Source organism: Xenopus laevis, chromosome 1L (genome assembly GCF_017654675.1).
Source record: "Xenopus laevis strain J_2021 chromosome 1L, Xenopus_laevis_v10.1, whole genome shotgun sequence".
Classification (NCBI taxonomy): Eukaryota; Metazoa; Chordata; class Amphibia; order Anura; family Pipidae; genus Xenopus; species Xenopus laevis.
Window position 1 is genome coordinate 113,438,135 of NC_054371.1, and position 22,547 is coordinate 113,460,681.

The window sequence follows — 22,547 nt, forward strand, 5'->3', positions numbered from 1 at the left end:
ACAGACAGATCAGCTGGAGAGCAGGGGGCTAGGCTTAGAGAACTGTTCCAAACCATTAAAAATCATGATAAGTCTGCATATTTTTTTAACGATATATATTGCAAAGTTGCTTGAAATTATGTTTACTTTTCATCTTAAGTTATGTTTGTGTGTTACACAGTGCAGTGTTGCTTGTACAAACATCTGCAGGGAGGAGTCATCAGAAAGAAGCCTTACCTGCAACTGCATAACAAACATTGTCTATTACTGTTTTCTTTGTTCCAGTGTTTTAAAGTTTGTGAAATAAAATGTAACTGACCATTAACATTTGCAAATATGTTGGGGCAGTCCCGACCCCTTAATACTCCATTAGGTCTGAATCTTAAATAGGATTTAAAACCCATCTATATAGTATAGTGGAGATAGAGATTCTATAAAAAAGAATATTGACATGTGACTGTAAAAACAGTTACAACTTGAGTATAAAAAAAAAACAGAGCTGGGCCAAGTTACGGAATAGATAGAGGAAGTAGTAGGAACGCTCCCCACCCCTCCAAATTACACCTGGCACCTGCCTGCCCATGGTTCTGGCCCTGGAGATAAGTGTAATAGTATAAATAAACATCACATTGTAAAATTACTTGAAAAAGTGGATTTGAAATGTGTCCGTGTAACCAGCAGATGTCACCGTTGATTAAGATGTTTAAAGCAAGTTACAAATGCTTGAATGTTAAGTTTCACAATGAGCCAATATGGCTGGAAACATTGCTTATGTGCCCAGGTGCTTTAATAAGGGTACTGACAAGGAATACAGTGAATACACTAGTCTCTGGTAAATAATATTAAAGGTTTTTAAAAGCATATAGTCTGCAGGATTTATCTAACAAATGGCAGCCGTCCTACCTACTATACTATACAGAAAGAGAACCACATTTTTGACTGAAAATAATAAATGCTCAGGTAAACAGTGATGTAAGCGCCCACTCTAACCGCTAGTGTTTTTGTAAGTCTTGTAGGTTCTGTTTGTCAGGATTATTTACCTCCACACACAGTGATGAACCATGAGGAAACAGGATCATATGATAAACCTTGTGGTAATACTGGTCATGGGTTGAAATCCTACTGAACCATGTGATATAGCACTAGACTTTGTCCCCAAAAATATGTGCCTTTTCTTCTGCTTCACAATGCATGATGTAGGGTTACAGCCCACAGAAACTTGTGCTGTATATATCAATTCAGATCAAGTGCAGTCTCTCTAAAAACCAGCAGCATAGCATTTGTGCATTAAGTGCTATAGGAGAAAGGTGTAAGGGTTGGCAAACAGGCATTGTGGGAAGCTGATAACTTTGACATTGAATGGATAGAATAGTAAGAAAGTAGGGAGAGAATTGAGTAGCATGAACAAAGGTAATATGGGTGAATAGGGGTAAGAGGAGGGAACTGCATTTGTCCTTTCCCTCCACTACCCACTTTGCAACCATCTCTTCTTGTTTTACCCATGTTCTTCCTTTAGCACATAACCATTACACTCAATCTTCTTAGCACCGCTTTTTCTGAAGCTCTTAATTTTTTTCATTACCACCCCACCTTATAAACTACACAACTTACATGGCTCTCTTGCCAGCCTCACATATCTAAATGAGCTGCAGTCATAAATTGAAATGGAGAATTGCTATGAATCATATTTTACCAAATATTACCTAGAGATATTTTATTCCCAATAAGTTTTTCTTTTAGACACCCTCTTGCAGGGCTACATTTATTTGGATTTAAAGAGAATTCTGTAAGGAAGTGTGATTCATATCAGAATGCTTGCATGGGCAGATGTAACACCCTGCCTGGGTTTGAACCAGTGACCTGCAGGTCACTATGTAGTATCCTATACAGTTGTGCTATACAGGCAGACAGCTAAGGTACTGGTTCACTATTATTTGTGCAAATGAAGCAACGTTTCGGGCATAACCAGCCCTTTATCAAGCTACACCTTACCGGAGTGCTGCTGGAATTTGTATTGGAATTTGTATTGGAATTTGTACTGGACCTGGGCAGACAGAGTCGCAGCTGGCACCCGACGCTTCAAAAAGCGGTGAGATTGATTGTGTAGCACTACACTCTATGCTTGTGGGTTCACTATTATTGTTATCGTTGTATTCTCTGGTAGGCATGGTGAACTTAGCTATTGCTAAACAGGCCACATGTGATCAGTGTAAGACATTATTCTGGCTTTATAAACCCCTGATCTGCACAGACACACTGCCAGCTATGGGTCAAGTGTGCTTGGGACTAGGTGCTCTGGTCCCTGTGATTGCTGTTCCTTTTACTCCTGCTACCTGCTCCTGTTTGACTTCCTGGTTCTGATACTGGTTCCTTGAGTTTGCCTCATGATTCTGCTCATGTTATCTGGTTCTGACCTGGCCTAGCGCCTTCTTTATTGGCTCCTTCCCCAGAGTATACTTTTGGTGTCCTTGCCTGCCACTGTGGGAGTACTGGATTCTTGTGTGGTAAGTCCTGACAGCACCAGAGTAGCTGAGGGCCAGGCCCAAAGACAAAGATGGCTGTTATTGGCAGAAGAGCACACAGACAGGAATCCAGTTACTGCCCTTAGGTTTGCAATACGTGACATCAGAGAGCACTCATCCAAACCCTTGCATTGAAATTATTCTGTCCACTAAAAGTGGACTACAGCTTTGATGCCAGTGGCAACTTATGCAGTCATAATACACAGAGCAATTTCCATTTAAGTCTATGGATAAGAGTTCTCTGTACCCCAGCAAACACTTGTAGCCTATGTTATAGTTGCAGAGATATCTACAGCATATAAAAAGTAAAGTTTAATGATACCCAAATGGTCTAAAGGCTGAACTCCACAAACGATTCTTGTCGGATCCGTCTTGCTGCAACAAGACGCAGGCAAAAGAGGCGCCAAATATAATGGGAGTAATAGAATAATCGGAATAATAATCAGATGTGAACGCCGCACGATGCAACTTCATCCGACAGTCGTGTTGGGTGTAGTTTGTACATGCGATTTTTCCCACTATATTCGGCGCCTGCGTTTTCTTGCAGCGCGATGGATTAGTCAAGAACGTTCGTGGAGTTTAGCCCTTAGGCAGCTGGAGACAAGTGCTCTTGCAAGAGCATGGAAACGGTTAAGCTTAACATACAAATAAAATAGTATGTGTACACTGACTGGACAATCCTGACTTATACCTATATACCATGAATACTTGTCGATTCATCAGACATGTTGGTACATGAGGAAGTGAGGCAGAGCCAAAGTTACTCCATTTAAAGCATTTACCTACTCAGTACAGCAAAAAAGCCCAAGTCCATTCTTTTAATCAAATATTTTTCTTTCAACCATCACATAAAACACATTTCTGCAGAATTTAGTGTAAGGATGTGGACCGCACACCATAAAACATGTAGCGGTGTAGGACCTAGCCAATAGGCCATTCAGTTTAGGCATTGTCATGTCAAGAAAGATGGAGAAAATACTCCTTTAAAAAGGTTCATCCTGCAACCCTGTAGCAAGAAAGGCTTCTAGTGTGATGTAAAACACAAACATCTATTTATATTATTGAAAGTACGTAAGAGATTGGGAGGAAAAAGAAAAAATGGGGGGGGGGGGAAGAAAACATGTTGTATATTTGTCCTGGTGTTGGAATCTTTTCTTGAAGGAGCAGAGTAATTCAGTTTAAGCAAAGAAAATCCCTCTTTAACGGTATTGTTTCACTGTTCAAGCAGGGATCTGGCTTTGGGCCCTGTTGGGGAGGTGGGGAAAAAATGTAAATTTAGTAGATGTGACAACTTAAAGGGTTACCTCAGAATAATGATATATCCTTTTTTCTACTTACTTTGTATCTGCTACAAACAAGGTTAAAGAGAGAACTTTGAGCTTGTGCTTGAAGTTCATCAGTATGCATCTAAATAAGAGAAACAAAATATTATTCATATTATATATACATAGAGGCTGTCTGCAGAATAGCCGCCATTATGCCTTGAGAAAGCCAATATAGCAAAATGCACGTTGGCGACTTTTTGCTCTAGACATTTGATTTTAACCTTGTGATATTTTGTAGCGTTTAACTTATCAGTCTGGTTTTGGTCATGTGTGGGTGGAGATTAAGTGGCCTATTGCTCAAATTTCTACTTATCCTTCTCCGTGCTCTACTTAATTCTAAGAGGCTGAGGATTTGTGGTTTCTCGGGTTAAAGCTGGCCATAGACGCAAAGATCCGATCATACGATGCATCGAATGATCGGACTTTCCCATCTCCCAACCTGCCACTAACCATTGCGATCAAATAAAGTAGAAAAGAACAGATCAGCCGATGTTCTGCCCCTGACAGCAATTGTACGAAAGTTATGTCCGACCAAAGCTAGTGACAGTCTCCCACTGAAAATCGTACGATCGGCAATACATGCAGAGATATTAGCAGCAGCCGACAGAAATCTTTTAACCTGTCCGATCGACCAAACGACCGATCTCCGCCGGACGAAAAATGTCGGGACTCTACACATGTGATCAGATCTTTGCGTCTATGGCCAGCTTTAGTTAGCTCCTTCAACAGATTAGGGCAAGGTAAATTACAAGACCACAGTCCCGAATACCCTGCTTTCTCAAAATTTTGTGGTGTTCCTTTTCACTCTACTACTGCATGAATTTGAGCATATTGGTTCTATAATTTATTCGAATTCATTAATGGTCACCAAATTAATTTTAATAATTTTGAATCATAATAAGTTTGGGGGGAAAAAATTACCATTTATTGCACTGCACTTTAAATTGATCTATACCTAAGCTATTTTATGAATTGTGAATGAATTGATACATGCACTTTATGTTAGAATAAAATAATTCTCTCTCAACAAGCACTTTAAGATACCAATTGACTTTTTAGACTAGCTATTTATTTAAATGAATGAACTGGATTCATTGCACTGCACGTTAGATATATAAAACCATCCAGTTGGGATATTTATAGGTGTTGCACAGCTAATAACCACTTACAAGTGGTTACAAATTAATCTGTATGTGCCCATTGGTATTTGTATACTCGCTACAAGCAGGGTACTTTTATATAATTATTTCATATATAATTTATTTATAATCACATGGCTTTTACCACCAATATAATCCCAAATTCCCAACCCTTTGAATGGTTGCAAGTAGCAGTTGCTTTACAGGACATGCCACCTAGATGATAGTTTGTTTTTAAGTTATCAGGGCCCTACAATATTATCAGCTAAGGCACAGATTATAGCTTTTATCTGCCCACATGTTTAATATATTATGGCATGTGGAAAAACAGGTATGCAAGCACAACAAACAGGGTTTTGTTTTTGTGATGCACTTCCTTGTATGCTTTTGCACAATCCAGGAACTGTAGGGGAATTTCAATTCCTGGACTAGCACTTCCCTTTGTGATGTGGGGTCTCTTTATTTATATAAACATAATACAAAACTCCGATGTTTCGGTCCTCTTTAGGACTATATATTATTTTTGTTTTTTTTATGGTGTTCCTGGGTTTGCACATCATTGTACAAGTAGACCCCCCCATTTCATGTTTTACAGGGAACCAGAAAATGAAGGCGTAAAATCCAGGAAAATGCATTATATATTGGTGGGACCACAGAAAAACCTCAAAATCAGTGTACCGTATGTAAAATTGAGGTTTCACTGTATCACACTAAATTCTTCTTATTTCTTTTCTCATGTTCAGTGTGATTACAACAAAATGAATTGCCAACCAGAATATGTGGTTGAACAATAATCTCCATCCCAGAGATTTACTATCTGACCCAGAATTTATCTTTTCTAATCAGTTGATTGTCCTGGCAACAATCTATGCAATAGGTCCAGCCGTGCAGGGCATGCCGTAATGTGATCCAGCTACCTGGCAACCAGCATGCGTACAATGTCTAACCAGCAGTTTATTATTCCTACCCATTTCCTTATTTTCAGCTTTAAAGAAAGGCCTGCAGTGCACTAGTGTGATCATGGGATGTATGGTCTTCCATGTAACAAGCTTAAAATGGAGCAAAATGTGATATTGCAAGGGGACAGTTATTCCATTTGAGTCATTACACAGTAAATTGGTTAGCAACTGTGAGGGCCATGGCACACAGGGTATTTTTTCACCTTTACAATTTAATAACCAGAAATATGTCTGAGCATTTTTGCTAATAATGCAATTACAAGGTTAAACTGTGGAGAAATCATGTGGTCAATAAAATGCTCCATGTGCCATTGCTCTTATATGGACTTGTCAAACGCAACCTCTATGCAAATAGACTCAATTTGACATGTTTCTATTTCCTATTTGCTTGTAAAGAAAATATCTTAGAAGAATAAAAAAAAAAAAAATTTTAATCTACAAATGAATTACTTTAGCAAGAAATCTAATACTGTACAGTGAAACCCAAATCGTACATCCCATGATTTTTATAGTTTTCCCTAGCCTATTTTATTTTTTTTTTGGTCCCACCACTATAGAATGCATAATGCATTTCCTTGGTTTTACATTCCTGGATTTTTCACCATTTTTCTATGGTCCCCTGAAAAACTTGAAACTGGGGTACTGCTGTACTTCATATTAGCAAAAATAATAATGATTTAAAAAACACACTCTCATGACACAGCAGCTTCATTCTGTATGGAAAGATGTACTTACCCCATCAATGACAATCCAGGGCACATACTGGTGAGGAGGATTGAGACCTTCAGTACTCTGGGCATTTTGGTGCATCAGTTTGTTACCCAAATCCCCATTTACACACTCCAAAACAGTCTTAACAGCAACCTCTGGTGCATAAACTCCAAGGCACTAGGTGGAAAGTAGAATTAGATTAAAATGAATGTAGTGTAACAAACTGGATATGGGAACATCTGTGATGTCAGCATTATTGCATAAGATTAGCATTTGCAGAATTTACAGTTCTAAAGAGAGTACCTACAGCAAACATGCAGTTCAGCTCGGGGGTCAGGTAGGTGGCATGTTGATGGGAGGCACAGGCTGGCAAACTGTAGATTCTGGCAAATGCCAGAGGGGCTGTTGTAAGATGCCATAGACTGACACTATTTATTGGGCCCATAAGGGGTTCGGGACTCTGTGCCTTAAATTTAAACCTGCTTCCAGGGAATTACTGGTCCCATCTAAACAGAACACACATTTAATAACGTATATGGTTTTATAGTGTTACACTGGAACCCACTTGGAAAGAGAAATAGTGTAGCCATTCCAGACCAAGTCACTAGGAAGTATCAGTATCTAGTTTAGGCCATATTTTTATAATCAAAGAAAAATCCCATCAGAAGACAACCACATTAGGCTGACGATACAGTCATCTCCTGCAGTGTTCGAATAGGCCTTTATGATGGTCAGATTGTTGGTCCAGCGTCCAAATCACTTGACGATCACAATTTAGCCAACAAAACACATTTTTCTGTGTATGGCCAGCTGTTAGAAGTAACTTACACTTCACCTACTGTATATCTTAGTCTGCAGGGTGGCATTGAATTCAATTTCACCTATTGATAAAGTATCACTGATCTCTGCAGAGTATTCTAGGGAGAGATATAGAGGAAGGTAAAACCTAGAATCTGGAGGTTGTATTTATATGGCGGTAGAGATGGCTGGTGCTTCTGAGCTACATAACCTCTAAATAGTCCTCCCATGAAAGGAGTATACAACAAAGTTAATGAACTTTGTTGTATACTTGCAAACAGTTGGCATTACCACCACGAGGTACTCTGGAGTGCAAGAGCTAAAGCAGACAAGATGCCCTTAGTGCTCATCTAACAAGCACTTTTATCGTGGGGTTAGGTGATAGGTGGGGGGGGGAAGCCCCCCCTCATGAATATAGCATTTACAATACTCTTCGGGCAGCAGCATGTCCTGAGGCAATTCTACAAGGCAGGGAGGTAGTGTTCAGTAAGCACTGCATCCATTTATTGCACTTTGCACACTGCCTAGGCAGCTATATATAACCCCAAATGTTTCTGACACAAAGCACATAGAATTTATTTGCATTATGCCAAATGTATGTTTGAATTTACCTGTAAATGCAGTTAATACTTACGGATTCCAAAGACTTTGTGACGTTGTGGGAAGACTCCATGCAAAAAAGGATTGGAAAATATTTGTATATATCACCAATAATATGGATAAGACAGGCCTGTGCATCAAGAAAAAAATAATAGGTATTATTGCATGAACGATTTAACGTTGCAAAAATCGGATGTCAGTATGGATCCGACAAAGACTGCAGAAACAAGTTGCAGTTTACTAGCATTATTTACAGTTCTATATAGAGTTTGGCAGCTAAAGCAAACATACAGTTCAGGTAGGTGACAGGTAGATGGTTGGCAGGCCCAGAAGGACAAACTATAGATCTTGGCAAATGTCAGAGGTGCTGCTGTAAGATGCCATAGACAGTCACTATTTAGTGGGTGGGTGAGGGGCTGTTTGGGCCACTGTGTAATGCAAGGACCCATTTGAAATCTCTGTCCAGACCAGGTGGCAGGTCGGAGTGGGTCTGGTAAAACATCCTAGTCTTACTATCAAATACCAGCACACTGCACCTTGATTTATATAAGCACCATCTTTATTCCTCACATCCTTCTTGACATTATAACCATATTTCATGTGGGGCTGTGGATGCAAAGGTTGGCAAATATACTGTATGCTGTAGATATGGGTCCTATACAAGTGTTTGTATTTTAAGCGTAAACATTTATTAGCCATCAAATTGTATTTATAACCAACCGCAAATTACACACACATCCACTACGTTAAAAAATAAATATCTGAATGGTCTCAAACCTCCATCATGTTTCCTTGACATTCTTCAGGTCCATGTTGGCATTGAAAAACCCATTGACCACTGATGTTGGTCTCCTATGAAATAAAAATTGTAAAACTTTAGACATTCGTATAAAAAGGCTTTTTTAGTGCATCCTTGAGCATATCCTTATGATTAAGAGTACTTTATTAATTGGTACGTCAGAACTTCAATACTATTTTTCTTTGCAATTGATTGTTTCTAAACCTACATGTCCTCATAATTTGCGGTTATCTTTTATAACCAGTCTTTTTGTTTATCAGTAATAGGGTTTGTCGCCACTAATAGAATAAGCCATTACAACCTACCTGTGCATTCCCATAAGGCACTAATGTTACGTTGATGATCTCTGCAAGCATCAGCCATGTTGGAAACAACTGCCGGATAAGGAAACCTCGACAGCCTCCACAAAGACTTTCATAATATAAATCTATCTGAATAGCTGGTTCAGAAGACTTCTTCAAATCCTGATTAGAGTAGAATTCCAAGCACTGTTTTTCCACCTGGAAAAATAACAAGATTGTCTATGTTAGAGAAGTTCTTTATACTGGCAATAATATATAGATATATAAAAGTCATATCTGCAGTAAAAGAGATATTAAATATAACCCTTTTAATGCTGAAGTGATGATGTGTGTTACCAGTAAATATGCAGTGTGTATGTATATATCAGCCAATTAGACCAATCTTGGCCATACTGCTCTACTGCCTAGGCATATATGTCACCTTAGGGGTCAGTTTGACAAACCAATCTGTGATCCGGTTGACTTGCAGCTGATCTTACCACTAAACCCAGGGTGCATGGCTCATTAAGGTGCTGCTACAATCACACACATAATAACTAGGACACATCTGCCTATGTCTCTTTTGGGTACACTGATAAGAGTCCCTAGGTGGAAGGGAAAAAGTTTAGCTTTGCTTAAAACAGAATATACAATGAGAAACCAGAAAGTCTTAGCAATGTGATATAAACACAGTACAGACTGGTTAGTAATTAAAGATAATATAGTGGACCCATTCCCATGCAATAGCTTTTCTATTATAGTCCCATACCCGTGATTGTTACTACATTACCTTACAGTTTGTCTAACAAAAATAAAATACAATATGACTGGTACAAATACATTAAAACTGCTTGGAAATCACATTTCTGTCAGGCACTACTCTAATATTTAGTAAATCTTGGTATACTAGAAATCTGAGACATTTGTCAGATAGATATTGGATTGCTATTGGAGACAAATGCTATTGGATCTTTAATTTGGGCCAAAAGCCCAAATAATTTTGACTGACCGGTATTGAAGAGGAGATGCGGCTCAATTCAATGAAACACTATGCATCCACCAACAAAGCACATTGGCAAATAAAAGTATCAGTTGGGCAGATCGAATGCTGTCGATCTAATCTGTCAATCGCAGGATGCTCTGTTAAAACAGTCACTGGAGCTGGCATACTTGGCAATGATCTTAATAGATTGCACTAGTTAAATTATTTAAAAAGGAGAACTAAAGCTTAACTAAAGAAGTAGGCTAGAAAGGTTGTACATTATGTCATACCAGCCCAAGGCAACCACATCCCTTTAGCAGTAAAGATCTGTGCCTCTGAAGATGACCCTGTAGCTCCCCATCTTCTTTTCTGCAGGCCAACCTCATTTTCTGCTTGATAATTTGCGACAACCCCTAAGCTTAGCTTCTCAACAGCTGCTCTGACACTCACATGCTCAGTGGTCTCTCAGACACTTTCCAAGATGGTGATACCCTGTTTGAAGTTCTGGATCATTGCTACTATGGAGAAGCTGAAACTTAAGCGGGTGCAGTAAGTTCAGTATAAAAAATTTGGCCATTCATTTTTAGGGTTTAGTTCTCCTATATTTTAAACTTAATACAAGCCTATTTCAACACAGTATGGTATTTACCAGTACATTAAGTAACACAGCACACACTTTATAGCAAACCTGTAAACAAGGCTCAATAGTTACACCAATCCTAGGATCTCTACTCTCACACTTAAGGTGGCCATGCATGTCAGATTTTGTCGTGAAACAGATTTTAGTACAATCCAATAAGAATGTCTACCTAGCTTTACATTCATGGGGTGCTAATGATCATACATTTACAATCAATCGACAGATTTAAAACATTTTCGTGGGGAAATGATAAAATCAGTCAGTGGATGGAACACCCGGATAATCATCATTAAACAATTATTCACCATGCCTTATTGAGAAAGTAAACAAAGGAACATGACTATGAAGATTTTCATTCATTCAGGTCATGGTATATCTAGTATATGTAAATCTAAAAACAACTGGACTTGCTGAGTAATCAATGAACACGTTTCACTACTCAATTTTTTTTTTTTTAGATTTACCTATACTAGATAAACAAAGGAACAGACAGACATCAGTTAATATAAGTTGGATCTTGCATCCAACACAAAGATACGACAGAAGGCTCCTCACATATCAATAAAAGATAATTTGCAGGTAGCAACAAAATCTGCCCATGTATGGTCAGCTTTACATTCACCAGCTGTGCTGAATGCAACCATGAGAAAGATGATCAAGAATGGGATACAGCTGAAATATTGCAAAGTGTAATAGGAGTCAGCACTAAACAACGGAAACCTTTTGCAACTGGGGTGCACGTGTCAGGCAGCCACTGAATGCACATAGTGATCACATTTATATACCCTATCTTTACAGCGCTATCTATTGGCTACTTCGGTAACAAAGAAACAGCTGAACTTCCTCAAGTTAATAAGAACACAAAATGTTGCAAAAATACATCAGGGATTGTATACTTAATGAAACAAATCTTCCTATTCCATCATTGAATGTTTCCATGAGCACCACATCAATCCAACTGTCACATCTTCTGAAAAATAAAACAATTCGCTATAAAAACACATTATCGAAACATTTTATGTAGCTCATACTCCCTATTTAAGCCCCCAGGTGTAAGGGTGCCTAATAGCCTTGTCCATATTGCCTCCTTTTTTAGTAATGCTTTTAATCTATCACCACGACGATGTGGTTTAGGGACCCCGTCCACTACTTGATATTTTAGTTGGTGGACTCCATGTCCCTGCCCTACAAAATAACAAGCTACTGCTTGTTCCGTTTTTTTCGTTCTAATTGCAGACTTGTGCTCACGTATACAGTCTTTAACCATGCGGGTAGTTTGGCTTACATACTGTAACCCACATGGACACTTTATTACATGGATTACAAATGTAGAGGAACAAGTAAAAAAAACCTTTAATTTTGAGGGGGTTCCTTTATGAGAGTGGTAAATACATTCCCCTCTGACAGAGCAACTATTGCACAACAGACAGGGATAGGCCCACTGGAGGGCCCTACACACGGGCGCGTATGGCCAGGTTAACGGTATGAAGATCTGTTATCCAAAAAATCCCAGGTCCCGAGCATTAAAGAGAACAGGTCCCATAACTGTACTCGTTTAATTTATAGAAAACTTTTTTGTTAATTTAGGAAATGTTTGCTAAATGTGCAAGTGTGCATCCATTGTTCAGTTTCCTTTTAGGAAACATACTTTATTACCTTCAGCACGAAGTAGAGAAGAAAGAGATTCACTCCTCTTTTCTGTTTCTCTTTCAGAATGGAAATGTTGAAGTATCCATTTTTTTTGTGAAAACGAATACCTGAAAAAGGTAATGCTAGAAAAAGGTTGAGTCACCATTTTGGACATGGCCATATTTTGAAGAAAGAACAATACACTTATTGGTGCGACAGGGCTTTCTTTTTAGGATAATGCCGCAAATGCAATTTCAGGATGTCTGCAGATTTTCTAGACGAAATTACCGTAGATCACTTCCCATAAATTACATGACTCACCCACAGTTAGATGTGAGGATTACACTGGAAACCTCTGCAGATGGAGGTAATTTCCATTCTAAAAACACAAAGGAACCACTTGTGTGGTTTTACCCTTATGATATAAACAAAAATGTCAACTTCCCAGTATTTTTAGCATTATCAGCAAACACAGAACCAGTACTTACAATGTCAACCTCTACGCTATTTATAAATGAAAAGAACATTAAAGCACCACATGGGTATATTCTTAGTTCACTAGCAGCTTATGTTCAAGTACAAATAGTTTTTTAATAAGGATTATATTCCACTATTTAACCGGTAACAGTCTGTGCGGTGCTGTGTGCACCTTCAGTGTCTAGGTTTCTGCTTACCTTTTTGTAGAAGGCAATTAGATTTATAATACACATAAAAAAAAAACAACAGTATCCAATCATAAAAATTTCAGTACCTGACCCCTGGTTTGATACTGACAAATGTTGCAATGAAAATAGTACCACTTTAATATACCCTCAAAGGTTTTCATACCATAAGATGTCAAGCTAGCGTACCTGTGGTTTTCAGCCTGAAAATAGTATCCCATTTTCAAGAATGGCATGCAATAGGAATTTGCTGGTACCAGACATCAATGATCAAAGTAGTAAAGATGCCTGTCACAGTTAAGTTTTCTAGTAACTTTGCATGTCCTGGAACTTTTGTTAACCTTCAAATGATCTAGTTACTTATGAACGTACATCAACAATACATATCAAACTGGGTCTTTCAAAAAGGAATCAATCCATGGTATAATAATATTTGGGGGTAATGAGATTTACTGAAGATTAGCAGAGTATCCCTATGTGGCAAGAATCTCATTACAACAAATATTTTGGAGGAGGCAGAAAGGTTTATGGATATAAAGACGTGCTCATGGATTTTATAAGAGTTACCCTATTTACACCCCTGCCCCAAGTAATGGGTTATGGCTTGGGCTTGTTACAGAGGAGACCAAAACTCACCTGGATTAAATGGAACTCTGTTTAAGAGGGGCTTTCAGTTGTGTGTATGTAACTAAAGGTATGTTTATGAATACTTATCAAACCTTCTGCACCTGCTCACTGTATATTTACATGGATTTTCAATGCTACTTGTGTAGACATCTTTTATTGTTGTTAAGTGCAATTACAACCACTGCCCTTGTTGCTGGTAATCACACAATTACTGATTTTGCTTGGATTTTAGATCAACGGATCGGAACTAAAATGGCGTGATCATTATGACAGCATCCATTTACAGTAACAAAAGCATTAAACATAAGCACCAAGATTCGGTCATTCTGTGTATAACATGCATTTAATAAGTCAATTATGAAACCAGATTATGATTTTTGCACCCTGTGATTTCAAAATAATGTGGAACTAGTTGGAGGGATATTCATGTGGCATGAGTATTATGGTGGAGAATATACACAATGCATTTGGCCAGTATCCCCTTAACTACACAGAAGGCGCAACCTTTTTCTCTTTCCCGTTAACTCTCCAATGGACCACATGCCTTTGGCCACTATCCCTTTGTCCAGAAAATCAATCAGAACAACAGGGAAGAAAAATGCATTACAGCTGCTTCTTCCTACTGTTAAGACATGTGGCTTCAGCTCTCCATCTTGGATCTTTTTAAGCCATCTTGTGAGCATCGCTGACACGGCACATACTCAGTGCGCTCTCTAAGCTGCTAGAGAAAAGCTAAGCCTAGAGATCTTCGGAAATCCATAAAAACATTAAAGAAGCAGCTTCTACAGGTATTTAATGATCATTTGTGATGCAGAAAACACTAGTTTGTAAGCAGATCTGAATTATCAGCCTAGTAACATTAAATATATATGAATTATATATGGAACATCTGTGGAGTCCTGTTGGCTGGTATGGAATTCCAAAATACAAGATATACCATTTCTAGCCTAATATTATAGAGCAGTGGCTGCACATTTGAAGCCTCTGTGGAAACATTCCATTGCCCCTTTCTACATATTTCTCACAGAGTCACTAGAGTACTCCAAACTAAAAATGCATTAAAAGGGCCTGGTAAAGCAGTCTCCCTAATGCAAAAAAAAAAAAAGGCGAAGTAGCTCATGTGATAAGGTTAAGCAATATTCTTACTAAAAAGTTTTGTTTTGCAAAGTGAGGAGAGTGCACATAATCTGGTAGAAATGGTTTGTTACCCCAGAGAAGCTGTTATGAAAGATATTGGCAAACAGCTCAGCAGAGCCCATGAAAGGATGCCCTTCTATACCCAGAACAAATGCTGAGCGATACATCCAGCAAAAAGGGGAGAACACTGAAATCAGAGCAAAATATATCTTACCTGCCAGCCTTAACCCTAGGGCTTTTGTGCTGCTGAATATTCATAGTTTTTTTTCAATGTTGCTGTAGTATGCTGATGCATGGCATTTGGAGAATTTATGGTTAAAGAGAGCTACTGGACAGTATGGCAACATATAACGTTGCTTATCCTCAGTCTCTGCTTTCTGAAGATGGCAGGTAAATGGTCCTTGACATTCCTGGTAGGTAAATACTGCATATGAAAGAAAATGTCTAATGCCAAGTTATATCTATGCATACCTTTAGCAGCAATTCCTACATGTAGTGCATAGCTAGATCAAGTGCTGATAACATATCAACTATAAGGAAGTTAATAGCATAGCTCTAATCATACACTGAGCTGCCATATGGATGAGCATGAAGCCCATTTTCAGCCAGACATTTTTCAAGGCGGCTTCTAGTTCAAATGCCTATCACAAGATCCTCTCAACAGCACTTGTTGGCAGTTGACATGGAATTTACAAAGTCAAGTCCACATCCACACTACGTCATGTGTATGGCCAATAACAGTGGGCATCTGCATGATCTGAGAGATGCTAACCTCACTCATCTCTCGAGTGTTCAGTATTCCAGGGATATTCACAATTACAAGACATCAAAACTATAACTTGCACCACACACCCTAGTGCAGTGGTCTCCACCTTTTTTTTTATCTGTGAGCCACATTCAAATGTAAAAAGAGTTGGGGAGCAACACAGGCATGAAAAAGTCCCTTGGGGTGCCGAATAAGCACTGTGATTGGCTATTTGGTAGCCCCTATGTGGGTTGGCAGCCTACAGGAGGCTTTACTTGGCACTATACTAAGTTTTTATACAATTAAAACTTGCTTCCAAGCCAGGAATTCAAAAATAAGCACCTGCTTTGAGGACACTGAGAGCAACATGCAAGGGGTTGGAGAGCAACATGTTGCTCACAAGCTACTGGTTGGGGGGGGGGGATCACTGCCCTAGTTGATCTGCTTTCAAAAACAAAAATAAACTTGCTACACATTTGGATTGGGAGCTGCCTTTGCAAAAAGGATTACAGCGTGTAAAATGACTGCCTTCTGCAGTACAGTATAATTCCTGCAGCTCAAATCACACAATGTACACACTCCCTCATTCGAAGCATGAAGAAGGTGTGATGCTGGCTATTCAGGTTTAGCTGCCCATGTTGCAATGTTCCTTAAAGTGATAAACACTTTTTATGAAGTTTTCCCATGAAGTGGACCAGCCATATACCACATGCTAATGGGAGCAGAGGTTGATGTCTTGCATAAAAGTCAATTGGAGATATAAATACAGCTTGGTGGGCCACTGTCTACCTTTAGGCTTTCAAACTTTAATTATTTCCTGCCAAGGTAAATACTCGTATATAAAACAGCACTATGTGGGCTACTAGGATGTTTTTGAACATTATACGCCAATAGGTTTCTGGAATAGCAGTAAAGAAGATTTATAAAACCATATTCGAGCAAAATGTGCAAATGTGGGCACCAAATGATTGACAGGAACCTCTAAAAGGAGATTCACGGCTACACTTTTAAAGGGGGTTCAAATAACACACAGCTGGCTGCATTGAAAGCACTAGATATGTAGAATGTCTATATGTTTAAAAAGGTCCAGTAGCACTAATAGATTAAATGTATACTTGTATTTGTATTGTTTTCATGTTCCCTTGCTGTCCATCACATTAATTTGCATCATGCTGCCCCTCAACTAATGCTCAGGGGATGGTTTGGCTCTGGGGGGACGGGACATATAGGATAAATGAAAAAACCCTAATTTTGTAGGCAAATAAGATATGGCGTTGCTTTTACATGGAGCTAAAAAATTAATATCTTTATTAAAATCGCCCCTTTATTGGAGCTCCGTATAGATGTTCTCTGGTCCCTGTCTTTGTTTCAAATGAGGGGTGGGCGTGCCCTAATGGTCCCTGCTAAAAGCACAGTAGGAGGGGGACAGCCAATCACAGGCCTACAGTCACACAAGCACAGACAGGCTTCAGTTCCCTATCAGGTCCTGCTAGCTGCTGATTCCTGTCCTACAATGCAGTGAGCTGCACAGCCTGGGAATTCAGGGCGCAGGAAGTGGAATAGAAAAGGAGGGATTATTAGGGGTTATTCTTCTGTATCTAAATAAGTATAACACCCTGATACATTCTTATTTTTTACACTAAGGGGGTTATTTACTAAACTCTGAGTGCAAAAATCACGAAAAAGTTTGGAAAAGTCAGGACCTGAAAATCCGGCATCTCAGACCTGTCGAGGTTGCATATAAAAGTCAATGGGAGAAGTCACAATGATTTTTTTGATGTGCACTGGGTTTCATGCAATACCCCAAAGTTTTTGGGTGAAAATTCCACAAAGCAAATTTTCTGGAAAATGTAATAATAAATAAGCGTAAGAAACCCAAGCAGATTTGATCGGAGTTTGTAGCAGAAAATATTGAGATAAAATTCCGACATTGATAAATAACCCCCTGTATGTCTCCTTGAACAACATTGGACACACAAGGGGTGGTTCACCTTTAAGTTAACATTTAGAATGTTCTAGAATGGCTATTTATAACTGACTTTTCTATTAGTCTTTTTTAAAGAAAAGTTTATTATTGATTTGACCTTTTCTTCTAACACAGGCATGTCCAAAGTCAGGCCCAGGGGCCAAATGGGGCCCATTTTCAAATTTACCCCGGCCCTCAGCCTCTATCATGAAATTAATAATAATGTGAGGAATCACGTAGCAGTAATATTTGGGCACATTAGTGAAATGATCTGCCACTTGGTCTATACTACTACCTGTGTGCTGAAGGTGTTGGCAATAGACAGGTACTGGCACATAGAGACACACTGTTTTCGCATACTTCTTTAGGGCTGAAGGTGTCAATAGACATACGGACGTGCCAGTACAGTGAACTGAAGCAGTATGGCGTCACTACGTGCCAGTACGTGTCTATTACTAACACCTTCAGCACACAGGCAGCAGTATAGACTAGGGATGCACCGAATCCACTATTTTGGATTCGGCCAAACCCCCAAATCCTTTGCAAAAGATTTGGCCGTATACCGAACCGAATCCTGGATTCGGTGCATCTCTAGTATAGACCAAGTGGCAGATCATTTCACTAATGTGCCCAAATATTACTGCTATGGCTATGTGATTCCTTGTTTAAATGAGTTAAATGATGTTAATGGTTCAAAGAATGTCAGGTTGAATGGTCGGCCCCCGCACATTTTCACCTCACCAAATCTGGCCCTCGTTGCAAAAAGTTTGGACACCCCCGTTCTAACACATTCAAAAGTGGGTCACTGACCCACATCTAAAATAACAATTGCTCTGTAAGGCTACACATTTATTGTTATTGCTACTTATTACTTTCTATTCAGACCCTCTCCTATTCATATTCCAGTCCCTTATTCAAATCAGTGCATAGTTGCTAGGGTAATTTGGACCCTAGCAACCAGATTGCTGAAACTGCAGAGCTGCTGAATAAAAAGCTAAATAAACGTAAAAACCACTGATAAAAAATGAAAACCAACTGTAAATGGTGTCAGAATATCACTCTCTATATCATAGTAAGTTAATTGAAAGGTGAACTGCTTTAATTGTAGCTGCAGCACTGAGCTGTCAGTATCACTCAAAAGCGCATGCAATAATTACTGGGTGGAATACGGGAAAACAACAGATGGATCATGGAAGAGAGAGAAAGTGAAAAGTTGCAAGTCCCTTGGGCAATAAAATGGCGGGTGTAGTAGAGACGGAAGGTAGGAGAACGATAATGATAAGCACGGACACCTGTGGGAGAGAAATGAATGGGAAAGTCCTGGGTGTATAGGTAATAGTAATATAAATGAGCCTATGAGGGAGACAGAAGGGGCTCATACACAGCACTCACTATTGACTTACAGGGTGTCGTATTAAGCGGCAGCAGCTGATACATGACCTGATTTCTCAGCAGAGCACCGTTTGTATAATAGGGGTCATACAATATTTACAACTACAGGAGTCATTGGGCAAGACTAGAGTGCTGGGAGTTGTGTGCCCTATTCCTACCTGGCACTCCTTTGCAATTTCCCAGGAACTGCACCAGGCGCTTGGTGGGTGGTTACAGATGGGCTGGGAGGCAGCCGCCACAACACACAGCAGGACCAGGTAAGACCTCATGGTACGCCGGCTGTTTGGAAACTAAAATCACAACTGCGGCTTGGTGGTATTCATAACATGACTTAATAAAAAAGCCCCTCCTACAGATGAGCCGGCTTCCTGATCCTCCCACAGCAACTTGGCCGCTCTTACTGCAGATCACTGATCCGGATCCCTCGACACAAACAGAATGACTCAAGCTATGTGTATAACCCAAGCAGCCCCTCACCAGAAGGGTTTTTTTGTTTTTTAAAAAAAAGTACCTATAGACTTTGAGGGATCAGCCAGGACTGGTGGGGTCGGGTTTACCACAAAAAGGGCGGGGATTAGGTAGGCCAGGGCGGAGTTTAGTTGATTCCATGTTGTACTGTCTGATTTTCGTAGTCTGTTTCTCCTCATTTATTTCCATTTCCATGTATCATTCTCCACTGCTTTCCAGTCTTTTTTTGTTAAGGAGCGCGGCATTCTAACGTTACCCCCTTCAATTAAAATTTTCTCTCCTTATTTAACAAATCTATTTTATTAAGGTTTCCGGGGTTTGTGTAGTGTAATGTATTTGCTACGACATATACAGACATTGAAATTTATGCAAATTAGCCAACGCTAGCGCAACTTTGCTCTGCTTGCCGAATTAACGCTAGTGAAACTTCCCCGTCGTTCTCCTACTTTTTAATCCTTCCCAGGCCATAGTATTTGGGTTGTTGGCAGCAGTAACGTAACTAGAGGGGGGCGGGCCCTGGCGCGGGATGCACAGCCGCCCCCCTCTGTATGCCCGGAACCGGCGGAATTCATGGCGCGCGAGCTGCCGGGGGGGCCTGAGGGGGTGCAAGCCCTGGCCCAATCGCACCCCCTGCTCCCCGGTAGTTACGCCGCTGGTTGGCAGCTCTCTTGCAGTAAGTGCCATGGCCAATATTCCCAATATTTTTGTGTGCATTTTTAGGTATATGAATGAATGAAAAAGTATGTGTTTTCACACATATTTAATTGTGCACACTCTGAACTCAAAATGTGTGTGCACATATAAGTAAAGCTTGGAGGAAACACCGGCCAAGGCACTGTGGGGCTCATTTATCAACATTGGGCACATTTGCCCATGGGCGGTTACCTATAGCAACAAATCAGTGATTAGCTTTTTAAAGCCAACTGTAAACAGAACAATGAGTGCAGAAATTTGATTGGTTGCCATGGGTTACTGCCCATGGGCAAATTTGCCCAGTGTTAATAAATTACCCTCTGTGTTTTCTCCACTAGCAAACACACTTAGTGCATGGAACAGTGCAGCATCGACAGGCCCCCGGGGCACCAGATGAAAACACAGGCCCAGGACCTGTTGGGCCCCACAATTAGAGCTACATGGGCTAGCCATGTGGTGCAGTGGTGGAGCATGGAGGTCCAGAATGCAGCAATCAATAAACTGGAGAAAATCATCAGCACTGGAGGGGGTGGCATAGGCAGTGTGCCTGAGGTGGCCCTTAGTTGGGGGGGACACACCTCCCCTGGTTTGACACCAAAACAGAGATTTTTTTCAGGCATAGGGGAAAAAAGTTCTATACATAAAAGGGTAACACCAGACAAAGTGATTTTTGGGTGCTTTTTCTACTGGCAAACGTGGTCAAAATCACCAAAAGTTAGCTCCCAGGAAATATATGCAGCCATAACATTGAGTCAAATGAGGTTTGTATGTGCTAGTCTGTGATTCCCATTGTAGCCACAGAATGATAGCCATGGGGATTTGTTTTTGTGGTTTAACTCCAGTATTTGCTTCAACCACACGGTTGATATCTAGTGCCTTCTTGCTGGCCCTGCAGAGTAGTTTTTGACGGACAATCATGTAGAGGGCAACTGCACAGCTACCTGTCTGGTATTATAGATGCAGTCTTTAAGAACAGGTACGTAAATGCACCAATCTTTTCAGCATGGGTGAGCAGTGGGCTTGAACACAAAGGCTAAAAGGGCGGGGTATACTGTAAGAATAAAGGTTGTTTTATAACCAAAAGATACTGTAAAAAAAAATTCAGGGATAGTCATATATTTTTCTCTCTTATTTGCTATATTCCTTTGAATCTTTTCTAATGAAACCATTTGATTTCACGCTTGAAGCTCTTTAGTAGATTGTTCAATTATTGCATTTTTTGGCTTTGCAAATTTATAGTGTAACTAATGTCCATTTGAATTAAAGTATATGTATTTCAACGTGAATGTGAATTTAAGGGTTAAGGATATTAGATGTGCTGTAAGCTCCCCGTGGAATAGGTAACTGAATGATAAGATTTTGTAGACATGTCAGACAGAAAAATAAAGTTTAGTACAACTTGGAACAGACAGAACACACCTACTTATAAAAATAATTTGCTGACGTGTTTCACTTAGGGGCAGATTTACTAAGCTCAAGTGAAGAATTCGAATAAAAAAAAAATAGAATTTCGAAGTATTTTTTTGGAAACTTCAACCATCGAATTGGTCAAATTCGATCGAATCGAATGATTCGAACAATTCAAAGTAAAAATCGTTTGACTATTCGACCATTGGATAGTCGAAGTACTGTCTCTTTAAAAAATACTTTGACTTCATACTTCGCCTCTTTAAACCTACCGAGGTTCAATGTTAGCCTATGGGGACCTTCCCCAGCACTTTTCGAAGTTTTTTGTGGTTGAATAAAAATCCTTCGATCGATCGCTTAAAATCGTTCGTTCGAGGTAGTTGGTACTTTGCTTTAAAACAAGGGAATTAAAATCTCCCTGTTCTGTTGAAAAATAAGTGATTTAAGAGTGTGAAAATTGTGCTAACATGGTGAAATATGTAGGCCAAGGGTTTAATGGGCAATCTTCTGTTAATTAATAATAAAGGGTTGGGGTTATTCTACATTCTGCCCTGTCCTTCAATCCTCACATCCAGTCATTTTCTAAATCATGTCACTTTCACCTAAGGAACATTTCCAAAATATAATAATTTATCACCCAAGATGCCACCAAAATTCTTATCCGCTCTCTCATCATATCACGTCTAGACTACTGTAACTCTCTATTAATTGGCCTTACCCGGCACAGACTGTCACCTCTCCAGTCCATAATGAACACTGCAGCCAGGCTTATACACCCCTCCTCTGGAATTCTCTCCCATGGTCTGTCTGAATTTCTCCCAATCTTTCTGCTCTCAAAAGATCAATTAAAACACTTATCGTAGACAAGCCTACCCTCACCCTGTTTAGCTAACATATGTGATACCATCTCTCACCTTGCTTATTTCTGATCTTGCCCACTCTCACACCTTATGTTTCATTCCTGTTCCCTTTTAGATTGTAAGCTCTTTTGCACAGTGCCTGCCTTACCTTTTGTACTCATACTGGTCATTATATGTATGTAACTCTGTATGTTCTATGTATGTAATTCATTTGATTTCTTTGTAT

General features: G+C 39.6%; 1 protein-coding gene across 1 annotated transcript; it reads right to left on the minus strand.

The window, feature by feature from the left end:
* Positions 1 to 3,674: 3,674 nt before the first annotated feature.
* ifi30.L (interferon, gamma-inducible protein 30 L homeolog) lies at positions 3,675 to 19,162 on the minus strand. Its single transcript, NM_001280668.1, has 7 exons — positions 19,052 to 19,162; positions 9,138 to 9,332; positions 8,811 to 8,885; positions 8,068 to 8,163; positions 6,660 to 6,812; positions 3,840 to 3,908; positions 3,675 to 3,746 (listed from the first exon to the last, which is right to left on the minus strand). Exons 1-7 carry the CDS (start codon positions 19,160 to 19,162, stop codon positions 3,675 to 3,677), a joined length of 771 nt encoding a protein of 256 aa, NP_001267597.1.
* Positions 19,163 to 22,547: the final 3,385 nt, after the last annotated feature.

Coding starts and splice junctions, on each gene's coding strand:
- ifi30.L (NM_001280668.1), bottom strand. CDS start 19,162: ATGAGGTCTTACCTGGTCCTGCTGTGTGTTGTGGCGGCTGCCTCCCAG. Junction 8,886..9,137: donor TGCCTTATGGGAATGCACAG/GTAGGTTGTAAT, acceptor TTTATTTCATAG/GAGACCAACATCAGTGGTCA. Junction 3,747..3,839: donor TTGTTTGTAGCAGATACAAA/GTAAGTAGAAAA, acceptor CCTCCCCAACAG/GGCCCAAAGCCAGATCCCTG.